This window comes from Elephas maximus, chromosome 7, assembly GCF_024166365.1.
Source record: "Elephas maximus indicus isolate mEleMax1 chromosome 7, mEleMax1 primary haplotype, whole genome shotgun sequence".
Taxonomy (NCBI): domain Eukaryota; kingdom Metazoa; phylum Chordata; class Mammalia; order Proboscidea; family Elephantidae; genus Elephas; species Elephas maximus.
In genome coordinates, this window is record NC_064825.1 from 44,251,768 (window position 1) to 44,272,966 (window position 21,199).

At 41.1% G+C, this 21,199-nt stretch overlaps 2 protein-coding genes across 4 annotated transcripts in view; one reads left to right on the forward strand and one right to left on the reverse strand.

The window, feature by feature from the left end:
- Positions 1 to 18,040, reverse strand: part of AAMDC (adipogenesis associated Mth938 domain containing) — a 30,283-nt gene extending 12,243 nt beyond the window's left edge. The window contains exons 1-2 of the mRNA XM_049889722.1: positions 17,953 to 18,040; positions 5,947 to 6,096 (exon numbers count right to left, since the gene is read on the reverse strand). Of these exons, the coding sequence (XP_049745679.1) occupies positions 5,947 to 6,078 (132 nt within the window). The 5' untranslated portion in view covers positions 6,079 to 6,096; positions 17,953 to 18,040. The remainder of the gene's footprint in view (positions 1 to 5,946; positions 6,097 to 17,952) is intronic.
- A 220-nt stretch (positions 18,041 to 18,260) lies between these two features.
- The window catches only part of RSF1 (remodeling and spacing factor 1), a 180,348-nt gene continuing 177,409 nt past the window's right edge, over positions 18,261 to 21,199 (forward strand). For all 3 annotated transcript variants that reach the window (XM_049889723.1, XM_049889724.1, XM_049889725.1), the window contains exon 1: positions 18,261 to 18,677. In XM_049889723.1, the coding sequence (XP_049745680.1) occupies positions 18,491 to 18,677 (187 nt within the window). In that variant the 5' untranslated portion in view covers positions 18,261 to 18,490. The remainder of the gene's footprint in view (positions 18,678 to 21,199) is intronic.

Here is a 21,199-nt window from a genome sequence, read left to right on the forward strand (position 1 = left end):
TGTTGTGGGAGATCAAAGAATTTTACATTGATTGTTGAAACAACTAAGTTCACCGACTCTTTTCTTTGTTGTAGAATATTCTTTCTGTAGAAAATGTATATAGTAAAAATCTTAGTACCCCTCATCCACTAAAAATGTTATAAACCAGCTCATTTCATTCTGCTAAAATGGCATACACCACTTTTGCATTCAATCGCTACCGTTATATAATGGCATTTAAAAAGAAGTTACATCATGGATAACTAAGACACACATATATATACATATCTATATATATCTCAAATGCATGAGTAAGCAGAGGAGGGGGCACAAGAGATTATCAGTGTTCAGGGCCGTCACATGCCTTAATCTAGCCCTGCCCACTAGCAGGCTTATCCTCACATCTCATAGTGGCAAACTGCTAGTTGTCCTTTCAAAATTCCATTCAGTTCCTTTTCTGGGGCACATGGCTATTCTAGCTAGAGACTCCATTTTCAGTGCTCCCTTGCAGCTAGGTGTAAGGTGTATAAAATTCACTGGAATGTGAGCAGAAGAAATGAAGGTCCAATCTAGATTTGGGTCTTGAAACATTGGATGTGAGCTTTTCTTTTATTTTCCACTCCTTACAAGTTGGAACTCTGGCGTGCTTACAAGCAGCTTCCACCTTTCTACAGGAAATGTAGGAGATGGTGGAACAACACAAAGGAAAAAAACTGGATCCCTAGATGACCCTATAGTTCTACTCTGACACACACAGGGTCACCATGAGTTGGTATCAACTTGACAGCAACTGGTTTAGAGATGACCCTGTGTGGCATGAAGCCACCCTGCCTCTCAACTTAGACTGGCCACACTAATATATGAGAGAGATTAATATACTTCTATCTTCTTTAAGCCATTGAACTTTGGCCTTTAGCCTAACTAACCCACGAACCCTTTCCTAAGATAAACCATGATTAGTTAGACAAATCATTTGGGGTGGAATGGATATTAGGTGTCAACCACACTAGACTACTACAGTGGAGTATGTCTGATATGCAGAATAATACAAGGCAGTGATATGGTATGGGCAATTATGAGAATTCAACTATGTATTTTCAGAAAAAGAGAAAAAAACTATTTAAATAGTAAGGGTTATCCAGCCATTCTGCTCAAAGATCATAGGCCATGGACTGATCATGAAATAGTGGACATGGAGCTGCTATTCCTTCCATTTCAGTTTCATAGTTGCTGGTTACAATGGGAACCTTTTGTCTCACTGAGTGTGTTTTTACAGTTTAAAACTACAATATGTATTTTTTCACATAACATGGACCCTAACTGCAAGGCGACTACCTTATCTGGTCCTCAATCAAGGATAACCATATGTGCTAACATGAGGGAATCTCCTTAAAGGATTTACTATGAGTAATTATTGTTTTAAGTGCTGACTTTAAAATTCCTGAATAAGAGTCAAGTCCACCACATCAGCCTTTAAAAATCAGAGTGGTAGGATCTAAGGCTTGGAGTAACCGTTAAGTATCAATCTGGCACAATCTTTTTTCGTATCTCCTTTTTATGTCTGCTCTGAAGCAACGTTTTCTAAGGTATTTAGAAAGAGTGGACAATTCCAGGACACGGACAGATTACCCAATAAGCAACCATATTATTAGAATCTCCTGTAAAAATGTTTGCAGATACTGGTGACTAATTGAGGAAGTCTTCCCAGAATTCTACTCTAGCATTTTCCCACACTTCTATGTCTATACATATGTTCTTCCTGACAGTAAACTGGTTTCTCTTAGCTGACCTGGGAAACCACCCCTTTAAGAATCAGGTCAAAGATCATGTTTTCTGAAAAGACTCCCGTAACTCATCCGGCCAATCTTAGGCACCCCTTTCTCTCTGCTCCCATTGTACCTCTTTCATCTACCTACTATAGCACTTATTACAATTGTCTCTTTGCCTGATTCCCCCACAGAGATCCTTGAAGGCAGAGACTATGGCTGATTTATTTATGTATCACCAATCTTTAAGGCAATGTCTGGCCCTCTGTAAGCAATGCCTGTATATTTTTAAATGTTGAATGATAATAGTACACATCAAATCTACTTTTGGATGCTAGAATGTCTGAGTTTCAATAAAGTATTCTGAAATGCTCTGAGAAATCAACAAAGTGGTTTCTTTAATTCTTGGGAGTTTCCACATTCTATTTTGTTTTCAACTTTGACTTGAATAACAAAGAAAGCAATATCATGTTCATTTTTACTAATAAATTTAATCATTTCCACATTTCAAAATTGACCTTCTCATAAATCGTTGGTATATCAGTCAGGCTTCTCCAGAGAAACAGAACCAACAGTGTGTGCATTGAAAGACTTATTTTTAAAAATTGTCTCTCTTGATTGTAAACCAAAAACCAAACCCAGCGCCATCAAGTCGATTTCGACTCATAGCGACCCTATAGGACAGGGTAGAACTGGCCCATAGAGTTTCCAAAGAGCGCCTGGTGGATTGGAACTGCCAACCCTTTGGTTAGCAGCTGTAGCACTTAACCACTACGCCACCAGGGTCTCCCTCTTGATTGTAGGGGCTGGTAAATCCGAAATTCGTGGGCCAGGCCACAGGCTGGAAACTCAGGCAAGAGTTGATGTTGCAGTCTTGAGGCTGAACATCCTCTTTTTCAGGAAACCTCAGTTTTTACTCTTAAAGTCTTCAACTGATTAGATTAGGCCCACCCACATTTACTTAAATCAACTTGTTATAGATGTTAACTACATCTACAAAATACCTTTACAGGAACATCAAGGAGTTTTCACACTTCCTTTGGTTCTCTTTGGGTGGCTGCTAATTGGCTTGGCTTTCTTTTAATTCTAGGGTACATATATATATACATATACTCTGTCAGCCTAACAAAAAGAACACATAAGTGACCATGAATGACCAATGTATGTTTCCACATAGAAAACTCTCCTCTAAAAGGACAGTTAGTGCCTTCAGATAGAAGTAAGCAAGGACAGTATGACATAGTAGAAAAGGTATGGGCCTAATTTAGAGTCAGAAAGTCTCGATTTCAAATTCTGATTCTGAAAATTACAGTTTTATGACCTTGGAACAGCTATATTTGACTAGGCACATGTTATCTGTTTAATGACTGGTAGGGATTTGCAGCGGGTGGCATAACGCTTAAGTGTTCAATAGGTTGGTGGTTCAAACCCTCGTAGGGGATCCGTGAAAGACATGGCAACCTGCTCCTGTAAGTATTACAGCTTAGAAAAAACCCTTTGGGGCAGTTCTACTCTGTCACATGGGATCATTATAAGTCAAAAAGCAACTCGTTGGCACCTAACAACAGTGATTTGGGAGGAGGTGGTAGTAATTATTCAAGGATACTGCCTGAAGACAATAAATTTTCTCGACATTTCCATTCTGTAATTACTGTAAAATCCACGCACACACCTTTTTAAAACTAATAAATAATGAATCAAATTAACCTATCTCAGAGGGAATGTCACAAAGAAAAAAAAATTGTTTAAAGCCATTTTAATGAAAAATTCAATTCAATGAACATTTTTTAAAAGAGTTAAGTTCCTTCCCCCAGAGCCAAGAGAGAGAGAGAACACTTTCCCCTAGAGCTGGCACCCTGAATTTGGACTTCTAGTCTTCTAACCTGTGAGAAAGTACATTTCTGTTCATTAAAGCCACCCACTAAGAAATTAAGAGAGAATTTGGTCCCGAGAAGTGGGGGTGCTGCTCTAACAAATACCTAAAACGTGGAAGTGGTTTTGCAATTGGATAATGGTGTAGAACCTGAAGAAATTTTGATGTGCTTCATAGTAAGGTCCTAGATTGCCTTGAAGAGAGTGTTGGTAGAACTATGGACATTAAGGCCAATTCTGATGAGGGCTCTGAAAGAATGGAGAGCTGTGACGAGAGCATCTATCATCACGAACAAAACGTTGCTGGAAATGCAGACCTGACACGTGCTCCTGGTGAGACTTTTCAAAGGAAATGATGAACATGTGACTGGATATCGAAGGGAAGGTGATGCTTTTTACGCACTGGCAGAGAACTTGTCCGAATTATGTTCAAATGTTTGATGCAAAGTAGAACTTCTAAGTGATGAACTTGGATATTTGGCTGAGAAGATTTCACGGCTTCTCCTTGCTGCTTACATTAGAATGTGGGAGGGAAGAGATGGACTTAAAAATGAACTGCACAAAATGAAACTAGAATTTAAAGATTTGGAAAATTCTGTTGTACAAACTAAGGACATTTGTCCTAGAACTCTTACCAAGGACGTGATGACTCAATCTTTTGCTAAAGAGATTAATCCTGACTGATGGATCTATTCAACTACCGAAGCAAAAATCCTGTCAGCTTAGACTGAAAGGGACAGAGATAGTACAAAATGAAGAAAAGCTGCCTGCCTCCTGGAATTCTGTAGGTAGGAAATGGGCTAATGCAGCAACTTATTTAGTAACAAGACAAAAATGTCCGTTCTTTCCACTTCTATCCAACATTGTACTGGAGGTTCTAGTCAAGGGAATTATGCAAGAAAAAAATAATGAAAGGCATCCAAACTGGAATGAGAAAAGTGAAACAATCTATATTTGCAGATGAAATTATCTCGTATATATAAAATCCACACACACATTCACAAAAATGATTAAAGCCAGTAAGCAAATTCGGCAAGTTTGCAGGATATAAGATCAATATCGAAAAATCAATTTTACCCTATATACTAGCAATGAACAATCTGAAAATGAAATTAAGGAAATATTCCACCTATAATAGCACAAAAAGGAATAAAATTTTAGGAATAAATTTAACAAAAAAGTGCAAGACTAGTACATTGAAAAGTATAAAACATCATGGAAAGAGAGAAAACCTAAAGAAAAGATATCTCATGTTTATGAAGTGGAAGACTGAATATTGTTGAGATAACAATACTACCCAAATTGATTTACACAGGTTCAGCATATTCTCTATCAAAGTCCTACCTGGCTTTTTTGTATAAATTGACAAGGTGATCCTAAAATTCATATGAAAATGCAAGGGACTGAGGATACAGAAAACAATCTGGAAAATGAAGAACAAAGTTGGAGAACATACATTTTCCAATTTTGAAACTTACTACAAAGCCACAGTAACCAAGGCAATGTGGTACTGGCATAAAAATAGACATATAGATCGATGGAATACAATTGAGAGTCCAGGAATAAACCCATCTATTTAAGATTAATTCTCTTAGAGGACAACAGGTGTAGAGAAATTGGAACCCTCATACACTGCAGAAGGGACTTTAAAAAGGTGATGAAAAATATTTCCTCAAAAAGTTAAATATAGCGTTCTCATTTGAACCAGCAATTATACTCCTAGGTATATACCCAAAAGCAATGAAAACATATGTCCACACAAAAACTTGTATGTGAATATTCAAAGCAGTATTATTCATAATAGCCTAAAGATGCGAAAACCCCAAATTTCCATCTATTCATGAATGGATAAACAAAATGTCATATATCCATTCAATGGAATATTATTCAGCCATAAAAAGGAATGAAGTATTTGAAACATATTACAACCTGGATGAACCTTGAAAACATTATGCTAAGTCAAACAGGGCAGACACAAAAGGTCACAGACTGTGTGATTCCATCTAGTATATGAAATGGTCAGAGTAGGCAAATCTCCAGAATAGGCAACAGAAAGTAGATTAGTGGTTGCAGGGGCTAGGGAAGGGACGGGGAGGGGAGGAAAGGAATGGGGGTTGGGAGAGGATGAGGAGTTTGTTGCACATGTTTACGAATACACTAAAAACCACTGATGTGCATTTTAAAATGGTGAGTTCTAGGGTATGGGAATTAAGTCTCAAAAAAAAAAAGTAAGAAAGAGTTACTTCTTTTCATTTGGTTCTTATGTCTTAAGAAGTTGGAATCTACTTGGACAGCTTCGTGCACTGCCAACCAAACACTAAACTCTTACCTCAGTTCCTGTTTCTCTCCAATCCCAAGCCCGACTACCCCCTGGCCACACTTTGCAGTCCTTGTAGGTTTTAGTAGAGCCTCGTACTTTCATTTGTCCCCAGGAGAGGGAAGCAATTTCAGGGGAAGACATAAGGAACTTAATTGAAATCTGAGATTAAAAGAAAAATACACTGTATTAGTTATGAAGTAAAGTTTAAACAGCTCCAAAAGTACAAGCAGCTCTGGTTCTCTATGATTTAAGAAGTATCTTTCTCATTCATGTGATTGGCATTTCTTCCCTAGAAGTCTAAACAGTAAAATGTTATTCCTTGGGATCCTGAATTACCCAATCATGAAAACCAGATACTACAAGTATTTCTCAGACTCTGGAGGAAATCCTTAGGCTGTTTTTTGAGAGATAAAATTAAAAGGTGGAGATTTACTTTGGCATGATGGAGTGAGGGGGTCAACACATTCTCTCCCCCCAAAACAAATATAAACCTGGACAAAACTGCTAAGAAACAACCAGTTCAGGACTCTGGAAATCGGTTAAAGGCATATTACAAACTGAGAAACATTTACTCCTGAAAACCAATTCATACAAACTAACAATAAATCTCAAGATTCTAGCAAAGCAGCTCAAAAGAGATGTAACTCACTGAGGAAGAAAACGATGGTGGTGGACTAATGACTTATAATTATCTACTATATAAGCTGCTTGGCTATTGGCAGTAATAGGTAATTAAGCCCCAAACTTTTTAGAATATACAAAAAGAACTGCCTATCATGTCAACATGCTGTATTTCCAATTGTGTCATTGATTGAAAAATAAACATCCACCATAGGAGTTACACAGAAAGGTGTCAGGTTCATTTTCCCATCCAGTTGTCTCTGCCTGTAGTAATTCTTTCTGTTCTTGAAGGCCTAGTTTTAATAGCCTCCTCATGAAGCCTTTCCTGCGTCACCACTTGGACTGAATCTGCCTGTCCTCTGTGCTCAAATACCTCCTGGCTTATTCTTTAATAGGGTAATTACCACACTTAACTATATTGTGTGTGTGTGTATGTGTGTGTGTGCGCGCATCTACTGTATTTTTACACAAATAACACGCACCTTCTATGTTTGTTTGCCAACAGTGCCCTCCACCTGTGAGGTATTTTCGTAAGTGCTACTATGTCAATTTTTTTTTTTTAACATGTTGCTGTAAAAAAAAAAAAAAGCATAGCGTGCTTACACCTTGTTGGGGGCTGGCAAACAAACAGAAAGTACGCATTATTTGTGTAAAAATACAGTGTCTATCTAAAAGCTTCCCATTTGAGTGTAAGCTCCTTGAAGGCAGGAACTATGTTTTGTTATCCTTAGTATTTGTCACAGGCTTTCTTCCAAGTATTGGATGACTAAATATTTCTTAAAAGGATGATACCATTTATTGAGTGAGTGCCTTATACCACAAACTTTATATGTATTATCTCTAGTTCTCTCAAGAAATTTATGAAGTCAGAATTATTATTACCATTTTAGAGTAAGAAAACTCGGGTTAAGATAGGTTGAGTAATTTGATGAGGTTGATAAATCTCGGTTATGCTGGGTTCTGGAATTTAAACCTTAGACCATGTAACTCTTGCCAGTATACTATACAGATATTCCCCACTTTTCCAAAGTTTACACGACTTCGCTTTTATGAAAGACCTACATTAGTACCTGTTTTTGCTAACTGAAAGAAATCTGAAGAGGATTTTTGCTTTTATGAAAAAAGGTGAAAAGTGGAAATAGCATTCAGCGTTTGTTTTGCACGCGGTGAGTCATTAAAGAAGCAGCACACACCCCAAGCCGCGAGAGTGGTGTAGCCAAGCTCCTTCCCCAGGATCTACACTGTTTCTCAGTATCAAGCCGCAGTAGCTTTGAACTGTGTCTGTGAGCGTCTGTGCTTTATCTCTATTTATTTTGTGGATTCATTAGCAAGATGTGTCCTAAGGTATCAGAAAAGCCTAAGAGAGCTTATCAGGGTGTTATGCTTTGCATAAAATTGAACATAGGTTATTTTCTGGGTCTAGGAATGCTCAAAAAAATCTCCCATATAAATTAATGGTAATTGCTTCTTAGGTTTATGCCAACTTGGCTTACAAAAGCTTTCATAAGAACACCCTACGGTCAGATAGCATGGGAAACTTCTATTGCTTCTTTACAGATCATAGCAGGAAAAGTTTTGGACGAAATAAATTGAGGCAAGAGTAAGAATGAGTACTGTATTTTGACACAAATAACAAAGGCCTTCTGCATTTGCTGGCAGCAAACCCCTCTTTCCCCAGTATTTTCTTAACCGTGCTATGTGGGGTGGGGGGGTTTGCTGTCAGTAACATGTGCAAGAGGATTGGCATGGCAGCACTTGTGAGAGTGCCTAGTGGGGGAGAGGGTGCAGCTGGCAAACAAATGAAGAAGGTGTGCGTTATCTGTGTAAAATACAGCAGTTGAAAAATGAGACTCTACTATCAAGTCACATAAAATACTATTACTACAAATTTCTGTTTAGTAAAAATGCCTTTAAAACTGGACTCCCAAATATTGTTTTGAATATATCACTTAAAAAATTTTTTGCAAGAAATTCAGAAAAAAAAACAAAATCAGTAATACATAAGGATTCTATTTTCTTGTTAATATCTCACGGAAATTAAAAATATAATCCTACATAACTGCCATGGTTATACAGTCATCACTTAACATTCCAACACAGTCCTTATGAGATTATGTATTAAAAGTATGTACAAAATGACTCAACGGGGTAGAATTTTTGTCCAGTTGCACAATGTCACAAAACATATATTTATTCACTACTTTAAAAAATTTTGTACTTATACAATATGTAGGCACTCTGTCAGATATTGTGGAGAATACAAAGATGAAAGAGGCACAAATTCCCATCTTAAAAAATTATAACGTAGTATCTAGTAGAGGAGGAAACCCTGGTGGGGTAGTAGTTAAGTGATACGGCTGCTAACCAAAGGGTCAGCAGTTTGAATCCGCCAGGCGCTCCTTGGAAACTCTATGGGGCAGTTCTACTCTGTCCTATAGGGTCCCTATGAGTCGGAATCGACTGGACGGCACTGGGTTTACCTAGTAGAGATAAAAAAAGTACATATAAAACTGATCTTAAAATTCCTATGGAAATTCAAGGGACCCAGAATAACCAAAAACCAAAACAATCTTGAAAAAGAAGAATAAGGTTGGAGAGCTCACACTTCCTCATTTCAATTCTTACTACAAAACTGCAGTAATAAATACAGTGTGGCACTGCCATTAAGGTGTATAGATCAATGGAATAAAACCAAGAGTCCAAAAATGAACCCATACATATATGGTCAATTGATTTTTTTATAAGGGTATCAAAACAACTGAATGAGGGAAAGAACAGTCTTTCCAATAAATGGTGCTGGGACAACTGGATATCCACATGCAAAAGAATGGAATATCCTGGTGAATTTTTCATGTGCACTTGAGAAGAATGTGTACTCTGCTGTTGTTGAGTAGTGTTCCATAGATGTCTGTTAGGTCTGGTTATAGCGTTGTTCAAGCGTATATTTTGGTTGATCTTCTGCCTAGCTCTTCTATCCATCATTGAAGGTGAGGTATTGAAATCCCCAAGTATTATTACTGAATTGTGTATTTCCCTCTTCTTTCAGTTTTGTATCACGTGTATTGGTCTGTTGTTAGGTGTTTATGTTTGTTTGTTTTTAAGGATATTTTACTGTGTTTTTAGTGAAAGTTTATACAGCAAATTCAGTTCCCATTTGACAGTTTCTACAAAAATTGTTCAGTGTCTTAGGTTGGGTTCTCTAGAGGATTAAAACCATTGAAGTGTATATATAAATATATAGAAAGATTTATTTCAAAGAAATGGCTCATGCAATTGTGTAAGCTGGCAAGTCCCAAATCCATGGGCCAGGCAACAGGCTGGAGGCTTCTCCTGCCTCACATGGTTTCAGGGGCTAATGAACCCAAAATCTGCAGGTCAGGCAGCAGGCTGCTAGCTGACATCCCAAGAACTGGAAGTCAGAAGATGATGAGATGGATGCAGAATCAAGACAGCGAGTAAGCTTTACCAGAGCATCCCCTTCCAACTGATTGGCTGTTCACATCAGATCACAAAATGGAGGATGATTACATAATGTCTGCCCAACCACTGAGAATCATGGCCTAGCTAAGCTGACACATAACACTAACCATCACATTCAGGGACATTACTTATATTTTTCACAATGTGTCAACATTCTCTTTACTGTGTTCTGGTTGTTCCCTTTCCAGTACTCTAGTTCCCCTGCTCCCTTAACTTCTCATCTTTGCTTTACAGTAACTGTTGACCTTTTAGGAGCCCTGGTGGGTCACTGGTTAAGTACTCAGCTGCTAACCAAAAGGTTGGTGTTTTGAACCCATCAGCTGTCCACAAGAGAAAGATGTGGCAGTCTGCTTCTGTAAAGATTTACAACCTGGGAAACCCTAAAGGGTAATTCTACTCTGTGCTACAGAGTTGCTGTGAGTTGGAATTGATCAACAGCAACGAGGTTATCGAGTTGGGCTTTTGGTCTCATATAGATGGGTTTTTAATGGAGCACCATACTCACGGATGTTGTTGTTGTTAGGCCTGTTGAGTCGGTTTCGACTCATAGCAAACCCATGTACAACAGAATGAAACACCACTTGGTCCTGCGCCATTTTTATAACTGTTGCCATGTTTGAGCCCATTGCTGTAGCCACTGTGTCAATCCATCTTGTTGAGGGTCTTCCTCTTTTTCACTGACCCTCCACTTTACCAAGCATGATGTCCTTCTCCAGGGACTCATCCCTCCTGATGACATATCCAAACAACATGAGATGAAGTCTTGCCAATCTTGCTTCTAAGGAGCATTCTGGCTGTCTGTTGCTATCCATAAGATTTTCACTGGCCAGTTATTTCAGAAGTAGATCGATAGGTCCTTTCTAGTTTGCCTTAGTTTGGAAGCTTCACTGAAACCCGTCCACCATGGGTGACCCTGCTGGTATTTGAAATACTGGGGGCATAGCTTCCAGCATCACAGTGACAGTAAGCCATTACAATAAGATGAACCGACAGACTAGTGGTGGACTCACAGACAGTATCATTTATTTTGTGTGCTAATCTGTTATTTTGCTAAAAGGTGACCTCAGGGGTAGTTTCTGTTCAAAAGTTTAAAGAGTATCTCAGGGCAACAATTTTAGGGAGTCCTCTAGTCTCAACTAGTTCAGTAAGTCTGGACTTTTTTTTTTTTTGTAATTGTGCTTTAAGTGAAAGTTTACAAATCAAGTCAGCCTCTCATATAAAAACTTACATACAACTTGCTATGTACTCCTGGAAACCCTTGTGGCCTAGTGATTAAGAGGTATGGCTGCTTACCAAAAGATCGGCAGTTCAAATCCACCGGGCGCTCCTTGGAAACCCTATGGGGCAGTTCTACTCTGTCCTATAGGGTTGCTAAGAGCCAGAACTGACTCGACAGCAACGGGTTTGTTTTGTTTTTTTTTTTGGTATGTACTCCTAGCTGCTCTCCCCCTAATGAGACATCACACTCCTCCTGTCCCCCCTGTATTCCCCGTGTGCACTCAACTGGCTCCTGTCCCCTTCTGCCTTCTCATCTCCCCTCCAGACAGGAGCTGCCCACATAGTCTCATGTGTCTACTTGAGCCAGAAAGCTCACTCTTCACCAGTATCATTTTCTCTCCCATAGTCCAGGCCAATCCCTGTCTGAAGAGTTGGCTTTGGGAATGGTTCCTGTCTTGGTTTAACAGAGTATCTGGGAAAAATGACCTCCAGGGTCCCTGTAGTCTTAGTCAGATCATTAAGTCTAGTGTTTTTATGAGAATTTGAAGTCTGCACCCCACTGTTCTCCTGCTCCATCAGGGATTCTCTGTTGTGCTCCCTGTCAGGGCAGTCATCAGTTGTAGCCAGGTACCATCTAGTTCTTCTGGTCTCAGGCTGATGTAGTCTCTGGTTTATGTGGCCCCTTCTGTCTCTTGGGCTCATATTTACCTTGTGTCTTTGGTGTTCTTCACTCTCCTTTGCTCCAGGTGGGTTGAGACCAATTGGTGCATCTTAGATGGCCGCTTGCTAGCGTTTAAGACCCCAGATGCCACTCTCCAAAGTGGGATGCAGAGTGTTTTCTTAATTCATTTTGTTAACACCAGTTGACCTACATATCCTTTGAAACCATGGTCCCCAGACCCCTGTCCCTGCTACTCTGGCCTTCGAAGCATTTGGTTGTATTCAGGAAACTTCTTTGCTTTCAGTTTAGTCCAGTTGTGCTGACTTCTCCTGTACTGTGTGTTGTTTTTCCTTTCACCCAAAATAGTTCTTGTCTACTATCTAATTAGTGAATACCCCTCTCCTTCCCTCCCCACCCTCATAACCATCAAAGAATATTTTCTTCTGTGTTTAAACTTTTTCTTGAGTTCTTATGATAGTGGTCTCATACAGTATTTGTCCTTTTGCAACTGACTAATTTCACTTGGCATAATGCCTTCCAGATTCCTTGATGTTATGAGATGTTTCATGGATTCATCATTGTTCTTAATCATTGCATAAAATTCCATTATGTAAATACACCATAATTTCTTTATCCATTTATCTGTTGATGCACACCTCGGTTACTTCCATCTTTTTGCCAAACAATGCTGCAATGAACATCGGTGTGCACATATCTGTTTGTGTAAAGGTTCTTATTTCTCTAGGATATATTCCAAGGAGTGGGATTGCTGGATTGTATGGTAGTTCTATTTCTAGCTTTTTAAGGAAGCGCCAAACCGATTTCCAAAGTGGTTGTACCATTTTACATTCCCACCAAGTCTGGACTTTTTAAGAATTTGAGTTCTTTTCTGCATTTTTCTCCCATTCTATCATGGGCCTAATCAGAATGGTTGGTAATGGTAACCAGCTGCCATCTAGTTCTTCTGGTCTCAGGGTAGATGAGGCTGTGGCTCATGTAGGCTAATAGCTCCATAGGCTAGCGTCTTCTCTGAAACTTTGGTTTCCTCCTCGGTGTGTATGTTTTGTTATATCTTCTTGATGGATTGACTCCATGTGTTTTCTGTAAATCAATTCCACCTCTAGCTTTAGAAATGAAGCACCTGATATTCTTAATGCGTTGAGCATATTCTACCCTCACATTCTACAATGGTCACAGTGTTTGGTTCAGGGTGGAACATGTAAGCTGAGCTGGACCAGTCAGTCAATTTTAGGAATTTTTGGCAGAAATTCTGAGATACTGATGCTGGGCAGTGTAGAATGTGGAAAGGTTAAACTACTGCTGCTATGATGGAAAACAGTCTGAAAACTAGGCCCACACTGAGGAAGGCAAAACAGAGCGAAATACCAAGAAACAGAGTTTCAGTCCTGGGCAAATCATACTTCAAATGTGAACTGCCACTGGTCTTTTCAATTGTGAGGCAATAAATTCCCTTTATTGTTTAAGCTTGTTTATCTTTTGCTTGCAGCCTTAAGTATTCTGACACAATAACTAACCTGACTTTAATGGCTCACCAGATACCTGAAGTGTCATCATAACAGTGTTAAAGACATGCTTTTGCTAACATAATTCTCTTTGTCATTTGGAAAGCTTGGCATGTCATAAAATTTTACTGACCGAAGTCATGCAAAATCTGCTGTATAGATACTAAGAGGTCATCCAAGAGTGTGGAGGTAAAACAGAAATTTTACCTAGCAATATCTGTTGCCTTTGTTATAACCAAGTGATAAAGATCTAATTTTTTTATTCGTTTAGGCACTCATTCATTCATTTGCCTCTACATGTGATGCTAGGGCAACGTGTTTCAAACTATTTAAACCATAGCAACAAATACATTTTCTATCATGACTTGATATATATATATACACATTTCTGATACATCTATCTGAAAGAATATTTTCATGAAATATACTTGTCATAAAATAATATCTTCTATTTCATTTTTCATATAATTCTGTTCTTGATCTACCAAATTGATTTTAAAACCCACTAACCTAACCAGTTGCCACTGAGTTGATTCCTAATTATGATGACCCCACGTACTCCATGGAAACCCTGGTGGGATAGTGGTTAAGTGCAGCAGCTGCTAACCAAAGGGTCGGCAGTTCGAATCCGCCAGGCGCTCCTTGGAAACTCTATGGGGCAGTTCTTCTCTGTCCTATAGGGTCGCTATGAGTCGGAATTGGTCCGACGGCACTGGGTTTGGTTGTTGGTTTTATGTGCTCCACGGAGTTTTCCATGGCTGATTTTTCAGAAGTAGATCACCAGGCCTTTCTTCTGAGACACCTCTGGATGGACACGAACTGCCAACCTTCTGGTCAGCAGCTGAGCACGTTAACTGTTTGCAACACCCAGGAACTCCATAAAACCCACTAACGGGTCAGTTTAAAAAATATTGCTTTAGGCTACGGTGATATTTAAAACATTTAAAATTTTAAAAATATTTAACAACGATGGAACCATAGAGTACCTATTCAATTGTGTCTGCCTTCTTTCACTCATGGTTTTGCAGCTCACCAGCGTGGCTGTGTGCATCAGTATGAGCAATAACCTATTGATGGAATAGATCACTGTCCATTTTTCTGTTGAACATTTGGGTTGTTTTCCATTTTTTGAAAATTTGAATAAACTAGTCATTGATTCTGACTAAACAGATTGTCTTTTTTTTTTTCTAAAAGGATGTGAAATTTGATCTTAAGAAATTTCTTATTAATAAACAAAGTGAGACTGAGTATAGATAATGTAACACTTGTTTGAAGGCCTCTTCACTGCAGTGGCAATAGATTAATTACAGGTTTTAGAAAAAGCTTCTCTTTTCTTGCATTTACATTCCAGTTGGATGTACGAAATTCAGTTTACTACATAAACTGGGACTAGACTCTTGTAGCCTATAACCTCTTATCCCAGAAAGGCGAATAGACAAGGTGGTACCAATCATGAGTGTGTGTCCAAGAAGAGACTTAGTGAAGGCACGACTTAGTGAAAGCGAGTGTAGTAAAGCACCTCTTATCTTCTGGATGGATATAAATTTCTGAGGCTTAAGGACTTTGTCCCCATGCTAATCTGGATCAGCAAAGGCAGAAACTCTAACCTTATTTATCAGTCCCCTTTTGAATAACAGCGTGAACATTGGGAAAACAATATAGTGTAAAAGCTTTTTTTTCTTCTTTAGAACGTTATTTTACAACCTTATGAGAGTGAGAGCTGTGGTACTAGAAAGCCTGAAAGCAAAGAGATAGAAAGGAAGGGGTGGGTAAGGTTTCATAAAAAAAAAAAATAATAAAATAATGACATAATTAAATCTTTTTGGTTTCAAGGTTCTCTCCATAGAAATTACTTCACAAAGATATTATTTTCTTTACTACTGGGCATCTGGCTTTTATTTAAGGGCAGTTAAGTAATGACGACTTGATGGCAACTGGTTTTTGGTCTGATCTGCAACTGATCGTGGGGATGACGTGGTGTTTAGTTCCATTGTCCATGGGGTTGCCATGAGTTGGTAGCTGACTTGCCGGTAGCTAACAAGAACAAGTAACGACCATGTGAAAGTTTTTTTCTGCTTTTTTATTTTGGGTATCTTTCTGCAAAACTGTTATAGATGTGCTCTGGGTCAGATTTTTCTTAAACCAGGGTCCTCAGATCCCCAGGGTCTAGTGACACACACTAGGCAGTCTGAGAGTTCTACCAAAATGGTTTAATTTAGTTTTGCATTTCATTTCAAAGATAGCTTATAAAATTTCACCACTCATTAAACTTAAAACTTCTCTTTTGCAATAATAATTCATAACCATCAGACATCTTCCTAAAGTAAGACTTTAATTTCTTACATCGGTATTTCTTAAACTGGAATTTTCAAAAGTATTTGCCAAGTTTCAGATGAACTGTTTGTGTGTCTTCCTCTTTAAAAGTGATTCAGGAATATTACTCAGCCTTAAAGAGAAATGAAGTCCTGATACATGCTATAACATAGATGAACCTTGAAAACATTATGCTGATTGAAATCAATAACAAAAGAACAAATATTGTATGATCTCGCTCATATGAAATATCTAGAATAGGCAAATGTATAGAGGTCAAAGTTTATTAGTGGTTACCAGGGCTGGGAGGAAAGGAAAGAGGGGGTGTCAACGCTTAGGAAGCATTGTGTTTCTGTTCAAGGTGATGGAAAATTTGGGAACAGATACTAGTGATGGTTGCATAATATGATTAACACAATCGATGTCACTAAATTCTACACATGAAAAATGTTAAATTGGCACATGTATTTTATATATATTTAAAAAGATTTGACAACAAATCTTTAAAGGAAATTTTAGGTAATGCAAACAGAATGATAGCTGTTGCTTACTATATTTTTAAAACAATAAAAAAAGTCATTCGTATATTATTCGAAAATCACTATTCTAGGCAATAAATTCCTCCAGGAACACCTCTTTTTCTCATGATAAATGAGTATTCTTTATATAATGAGGACAATATAGACCACTGGGGTGGTGCAGTGGTAGAATTCTCTCCTTCCATGTAGGAAACCCAGGTTTGAGTCCTGGCTAATGCACTTCATGCACAGCTACCACCTGTCTGTCTTTGGAGGCTTATGTGTGTTGCTATGATGCTGAACAGGTTTCAGGGGAGCTTCCAGACTAAGACAGACTAGGAAGAAAGGCCTGGTGATCTACTTCCAAAGCTCAGCCAATGAAAATCCTACAGATCACGATAATCTGGCCTGCAATCAATCATGGAGATGGTGCAGTGTTTTATTCCGCTGTGCATGGGGACACCAGGATTCAGGGGCCAACTCCATGGCAACTAACAACAATGTATAGTTCTTTATCTTCCTTTAATCATAAATTGTCCTAAACCATTGCTGTTGAGTCGATTCTGACTCACAGTGATCCTGTAGGACGGAGTAGAACTGCCTCATGGGTTTCCAAGGCTGTAAATCTTTACGGAAGCAGGCTTCCACCTCTTTCTTCTGCCCCATGGCTGGTGGGTTTCAACTGCAATCTTTCAGTTAGCAGCTGAGCACTTAATCACTGTGCTATCAGAGCTCCTGGCCTAAACATAGTTTGTATTGCACTTTGCTTCAAAATCTTTTTAGGAGGTAGGTACTATATAGGTTTTAAATGTACTCTGAAGATTTTGCCTCAAAGAAGTAAACCATAGGCTAAATAAATATAGCTGAATTAAGTCAAAATTCTATTAACTTCTTCCTTCAGTACTAGCAAACATTTTTAAGTATTTAAAATACACCAAGGCATTACACTAATCATTTAGTATGAATTATCTAGTAAAATTCTGTGATGTAGATATGATCATCATCTCCACTTCACAGAAATTTTAAGAAATGAAGAATCTTGCACAATGTCATGAAGGGGTCCTGTCAACTCTCAGTTCTGGCTGAATTCAAATCTTAGGTTTCTAATTATTATGCATGTTGCTTCCCAAGTTGTACATTCTATTTTGCATTATTGTTGATTGGTGGTTTTCCTCTGGGATTCTTTGTGGGAGAATGTTCCTCTCTGTCCCCCAACAAAGTGGAACCCTGTCCTCTAACAAACTTTTGCTTTTCCACTAAGTTATCTATCATATTTGACTCGTCAGTGGAAGCTTACACACCTTCAGACGCTGGTCTCTCAACAAAGCCCCTTCCCCTAACACCCTGGTCGCCTAGCAGAGCCCAGACACCTGAGACCCTGATCTCTCAGCAAGGCACCAACGCTTCAGATCCTGGTAACCCAGGCAGAGCTCCTTACCCTCAAATCCTGGTTCCCCATAAAAACCCCGCCCCTCAGACCCTGGTGACACCGACGGGGTCCCGGTACAAACCCGTTCTCCTCAGACCCTGGTCCCCCGTCAGAGACCCTACCTTCCCCCTTCCGAACCTTCTCCCAAAGTCATGTCTTTTTTCCTACTCTCCTTTTTCTAATTCACTCGCCTCAATTTCCCCCACCATCTTGTGGCCTAGTTTCAGTTCCCGGGATCCCCTCAAAACTCACCGAACTCTCCTCGGAGTAGCTTGCCCAAACGGTTCCGTACTTTACCTCTCACCTTCGTGCGTTTTGCTCTCTAAGCAAGGCGCTCCCCGCCCCTCGCACACGCCCCGCCCCCCAAAAGTCTTTCGGCCAGTCAGTGCCAGAAGCCCCGCCCCCCTCAAGCCTATTGGCCATCGCTCCGGAAAAGTCCCGCCTCGTAAGCTTTCAGCCAGCCTCCCCGCCCGGCTTCCCTTGTTTTCATTCCCCCTGTCACACGAGGCAGTGGCGAAACCGGTGGGAGGGGTGAAGTAGAGGGAGGGAAGGGGGCGGAAAGTGAAAGGCACAAGAGTGCCTCTCTTTCCCCTGTCTGGCTCGGTTCTCGACTGCTCCGGGACGCCGTTGTATTCTGGGATCGCGGCGCCGTCCCTGAGACGCTCGAATCCGCAGGGGAGCCCACTCGATAGCGCCTCCTGTCGTCTGTAAGGCTACCCTGCCATTCCCTGACACCCCAACTCTCCCCCATCACCCCCCCATCGCCTCCTCCTCCATCCTCCAGTTCAAAATGGCGGCGGCGGCGGCAGCGGCGGCGGCGATGGCTTCTCCGGGCTGCCCAGGTTCGTGCCCCAACTTCGCCGTAGTCTGCTCCTTCTTGGAGCGGTATGGGCCGCTGCTCGACCTGCCTGAATTGCCGTTCCCGGAGCTGGAGCGGGTTCTGCAGGCGCCGCCGCCGGACATCGGCAACGGAGAAGGTAAGCGAGGGGCCCGAACGCCCGGCGGGAAGCGGCCCTGGCGCGCTCCTTCTCTTGGCTCTTTAGGGACGCCCTGGGCCTTCGCAGCCCGGTTCTGGGGGAAGCTCCCCGCTCGACCCTTCTTTTCCGCCCTGCCCCCGGGGTCCTGGGCTGAGGGGAGGCGGGGCGGGGGACCCCTAGGGTCACCCGGTTGAGCGGGGAGCGGAGGTGGGGGTGTCGCGGCTAGGTGTGGGCTGGGGGTGTGCAGGGGTCATTGTGCTCGTCGGTCGCCCGTGGGGCCGCTCTACCGCGTCGGGGCTGGTCCCCCACCTCCTCTCCGTCTCGGTGGCGGGGGAAGGGGAGCGCAGGTTCCGGCCAGCTTTGCGCTTTTCTCCTCCCTCCCTTGCTCTCTCCCCTCCTCCCACTATCCTCACCACCATCTCGGGGGAGGCTGGGCCCATCTTCTTGGGGCGTCCCCTTCTTTCCTCCACCTGGGTGGGCGGGGGTAGTGGGCACAGCAACTCTCCCTGCCACTGGTGGGAGCTCCCACGAGAGAGTCAGCTCTCTACCTTCTTCCCTTCCCCTTGAGGGCTGGTTTAACCCCCAAAACTCCTTCTCCGAGTTGTGAGGTCGGCCCCTCCCTTATGGGATGGGGTCCTCGTCCATTCTCGCGTTGGGGGGTGAAGTCAGTTCGGCTTCTCCACCTAGGAGGATAAAGGGTTAATTCCTCCTCCCGCATAGCTTTCTAGCTTTCCTTCTCTCCCTCCCCACCTCCCCCCAAATAATGGAAAAGCATCTCTTCACTTTCCCCACTCACTCCCTTCCCCCGTCATCTTGGCAGCAGGGCTTCGGGAAGAAGAAGTCGCCCTCCCTTTTGCAGGGTGGGGTGGGGTGGTTTGTATGTAGGCTGGAGGAGGGGCTTAGACGTAGGGGGAAACTGTTGAAGAAGGTGCTTGTTGCTCATGTTTCTCTCTCTGGTGCTGCTGGTCTATTATTGGTGTTCGCAAGTGGTGCTCATTCCACATAAGGCCACCGCGCGGGTGCAGGGCGCATGCTCTGCCCGGCCCCATTGAAACTTCCTGCTGCTGCTGCTGCTGCTGCTGGTTCTTTTGCTGGAGCATCTCAGCGCTGTGCCTGCTGCCTCCAGCCTTCACACTGAGCACAGACACCATCTACTTATTCCCGATCCATGCCTCTCCTTTTCTGGCATATTTCTTCTCGCAAAGGAGGGATTTTTTTGTTGTTGTTGTACTCTGAGTATTGCCTTTATCTGGGAAGGGCCTCTTTGGCTGGGGAAGAAACGTTTTCCATATAGGTCTTTTTTTTTTTTCTGTTTGTTGGTATTAGGTGGCCAAAGTGGACTGCATGTCGTTCGAGACAGCTGTTTACTTTCCAGTAAAACATGGTTGCTCTTCTCTTTTCCATGGAAATGGAGACGTTTCCATTAACAGAATATATTTACATTGCTAGGAAGGGCCCAAGTGTGAAATTTTTCAAACTGTTACCTATAGAGAATATGAAGTTAGGACTACCAGAGTCTCAATACGTTAAAAGACAGGCCCATATCTCTTACCTTCCTAAATCCCCTGCACCTTTAACAAATCCTGGAATATGAAAGGCTTGTTTTTAAAACAGTATCAAATAAGACGGTGGTTAATTACATTTTATAAAGACCTCCTGCAGAATTTTTTTAAAAAGCTTTCTAGTGTAGTCATTTCATTAATGACCTGTAGTCACCATTTATTTTTAAGGAAGTATTCATTGTGAAGTGGAACGCCTTAGTAAGTTGCTTTTAGGATACCTTGGAGAATGATAGTAATGTATACCAGAGAGAGAAATGTGGGAATTTGGAGAAAAGGATTGCTGGTAAATTGTTTTTGGAATTTATTTGAACCAAGTTCAAAGTCAGGCATAGGCTTTCTGAATGTCATTGTCTTTTGGGTGATATTCAATATTGCTTGCCACTGCGTTCCTTTCAGTATTTTGGTCACTGTTTGATACTACCAGAAAAAAAAAAAGAATTACGGTCAGTTTAATAGTTCGTGTTATCTTTCTATTTAGAGTTGAATGGTGGATCACCAGTTAAGTAAGAAACGGAAATTACCCTGGGCTTAGATGAATCACGTAGCTCAGCTACTCCATTACTGTTCATATATTTGCAAAGGGGACTGATGATGTTCCTGTCATAAGGTGAGAAGCCCTGCTGGCGCAGTGGTTAAAGCAGTCACCTGCTAACCAACAGGTTCATGGTTCGAAACCACCAGTGGCTCTGGGGGAGAAAGGTGTGCGGCATTCTGCTTCTGTAGAGATTTACAGCCCTGGAAACCCCGTGGGGTCGCTACGAGCTGAAATGGACTCTATGGGCAGTGGGTTTGGTTTTGGGGCAGTGGGTTTGGTTTTGGGATTTGGTCATAAGGTGATCTACGAATAATTATTAATGTTACATGTTTAAGATGCTTGGCAAATGAAAATTCTCTGCGGATGAAATACTGTGCGGGAAAAAAATTTTAATGATGGTCAGCCTACTTGTAATTGATGAAATA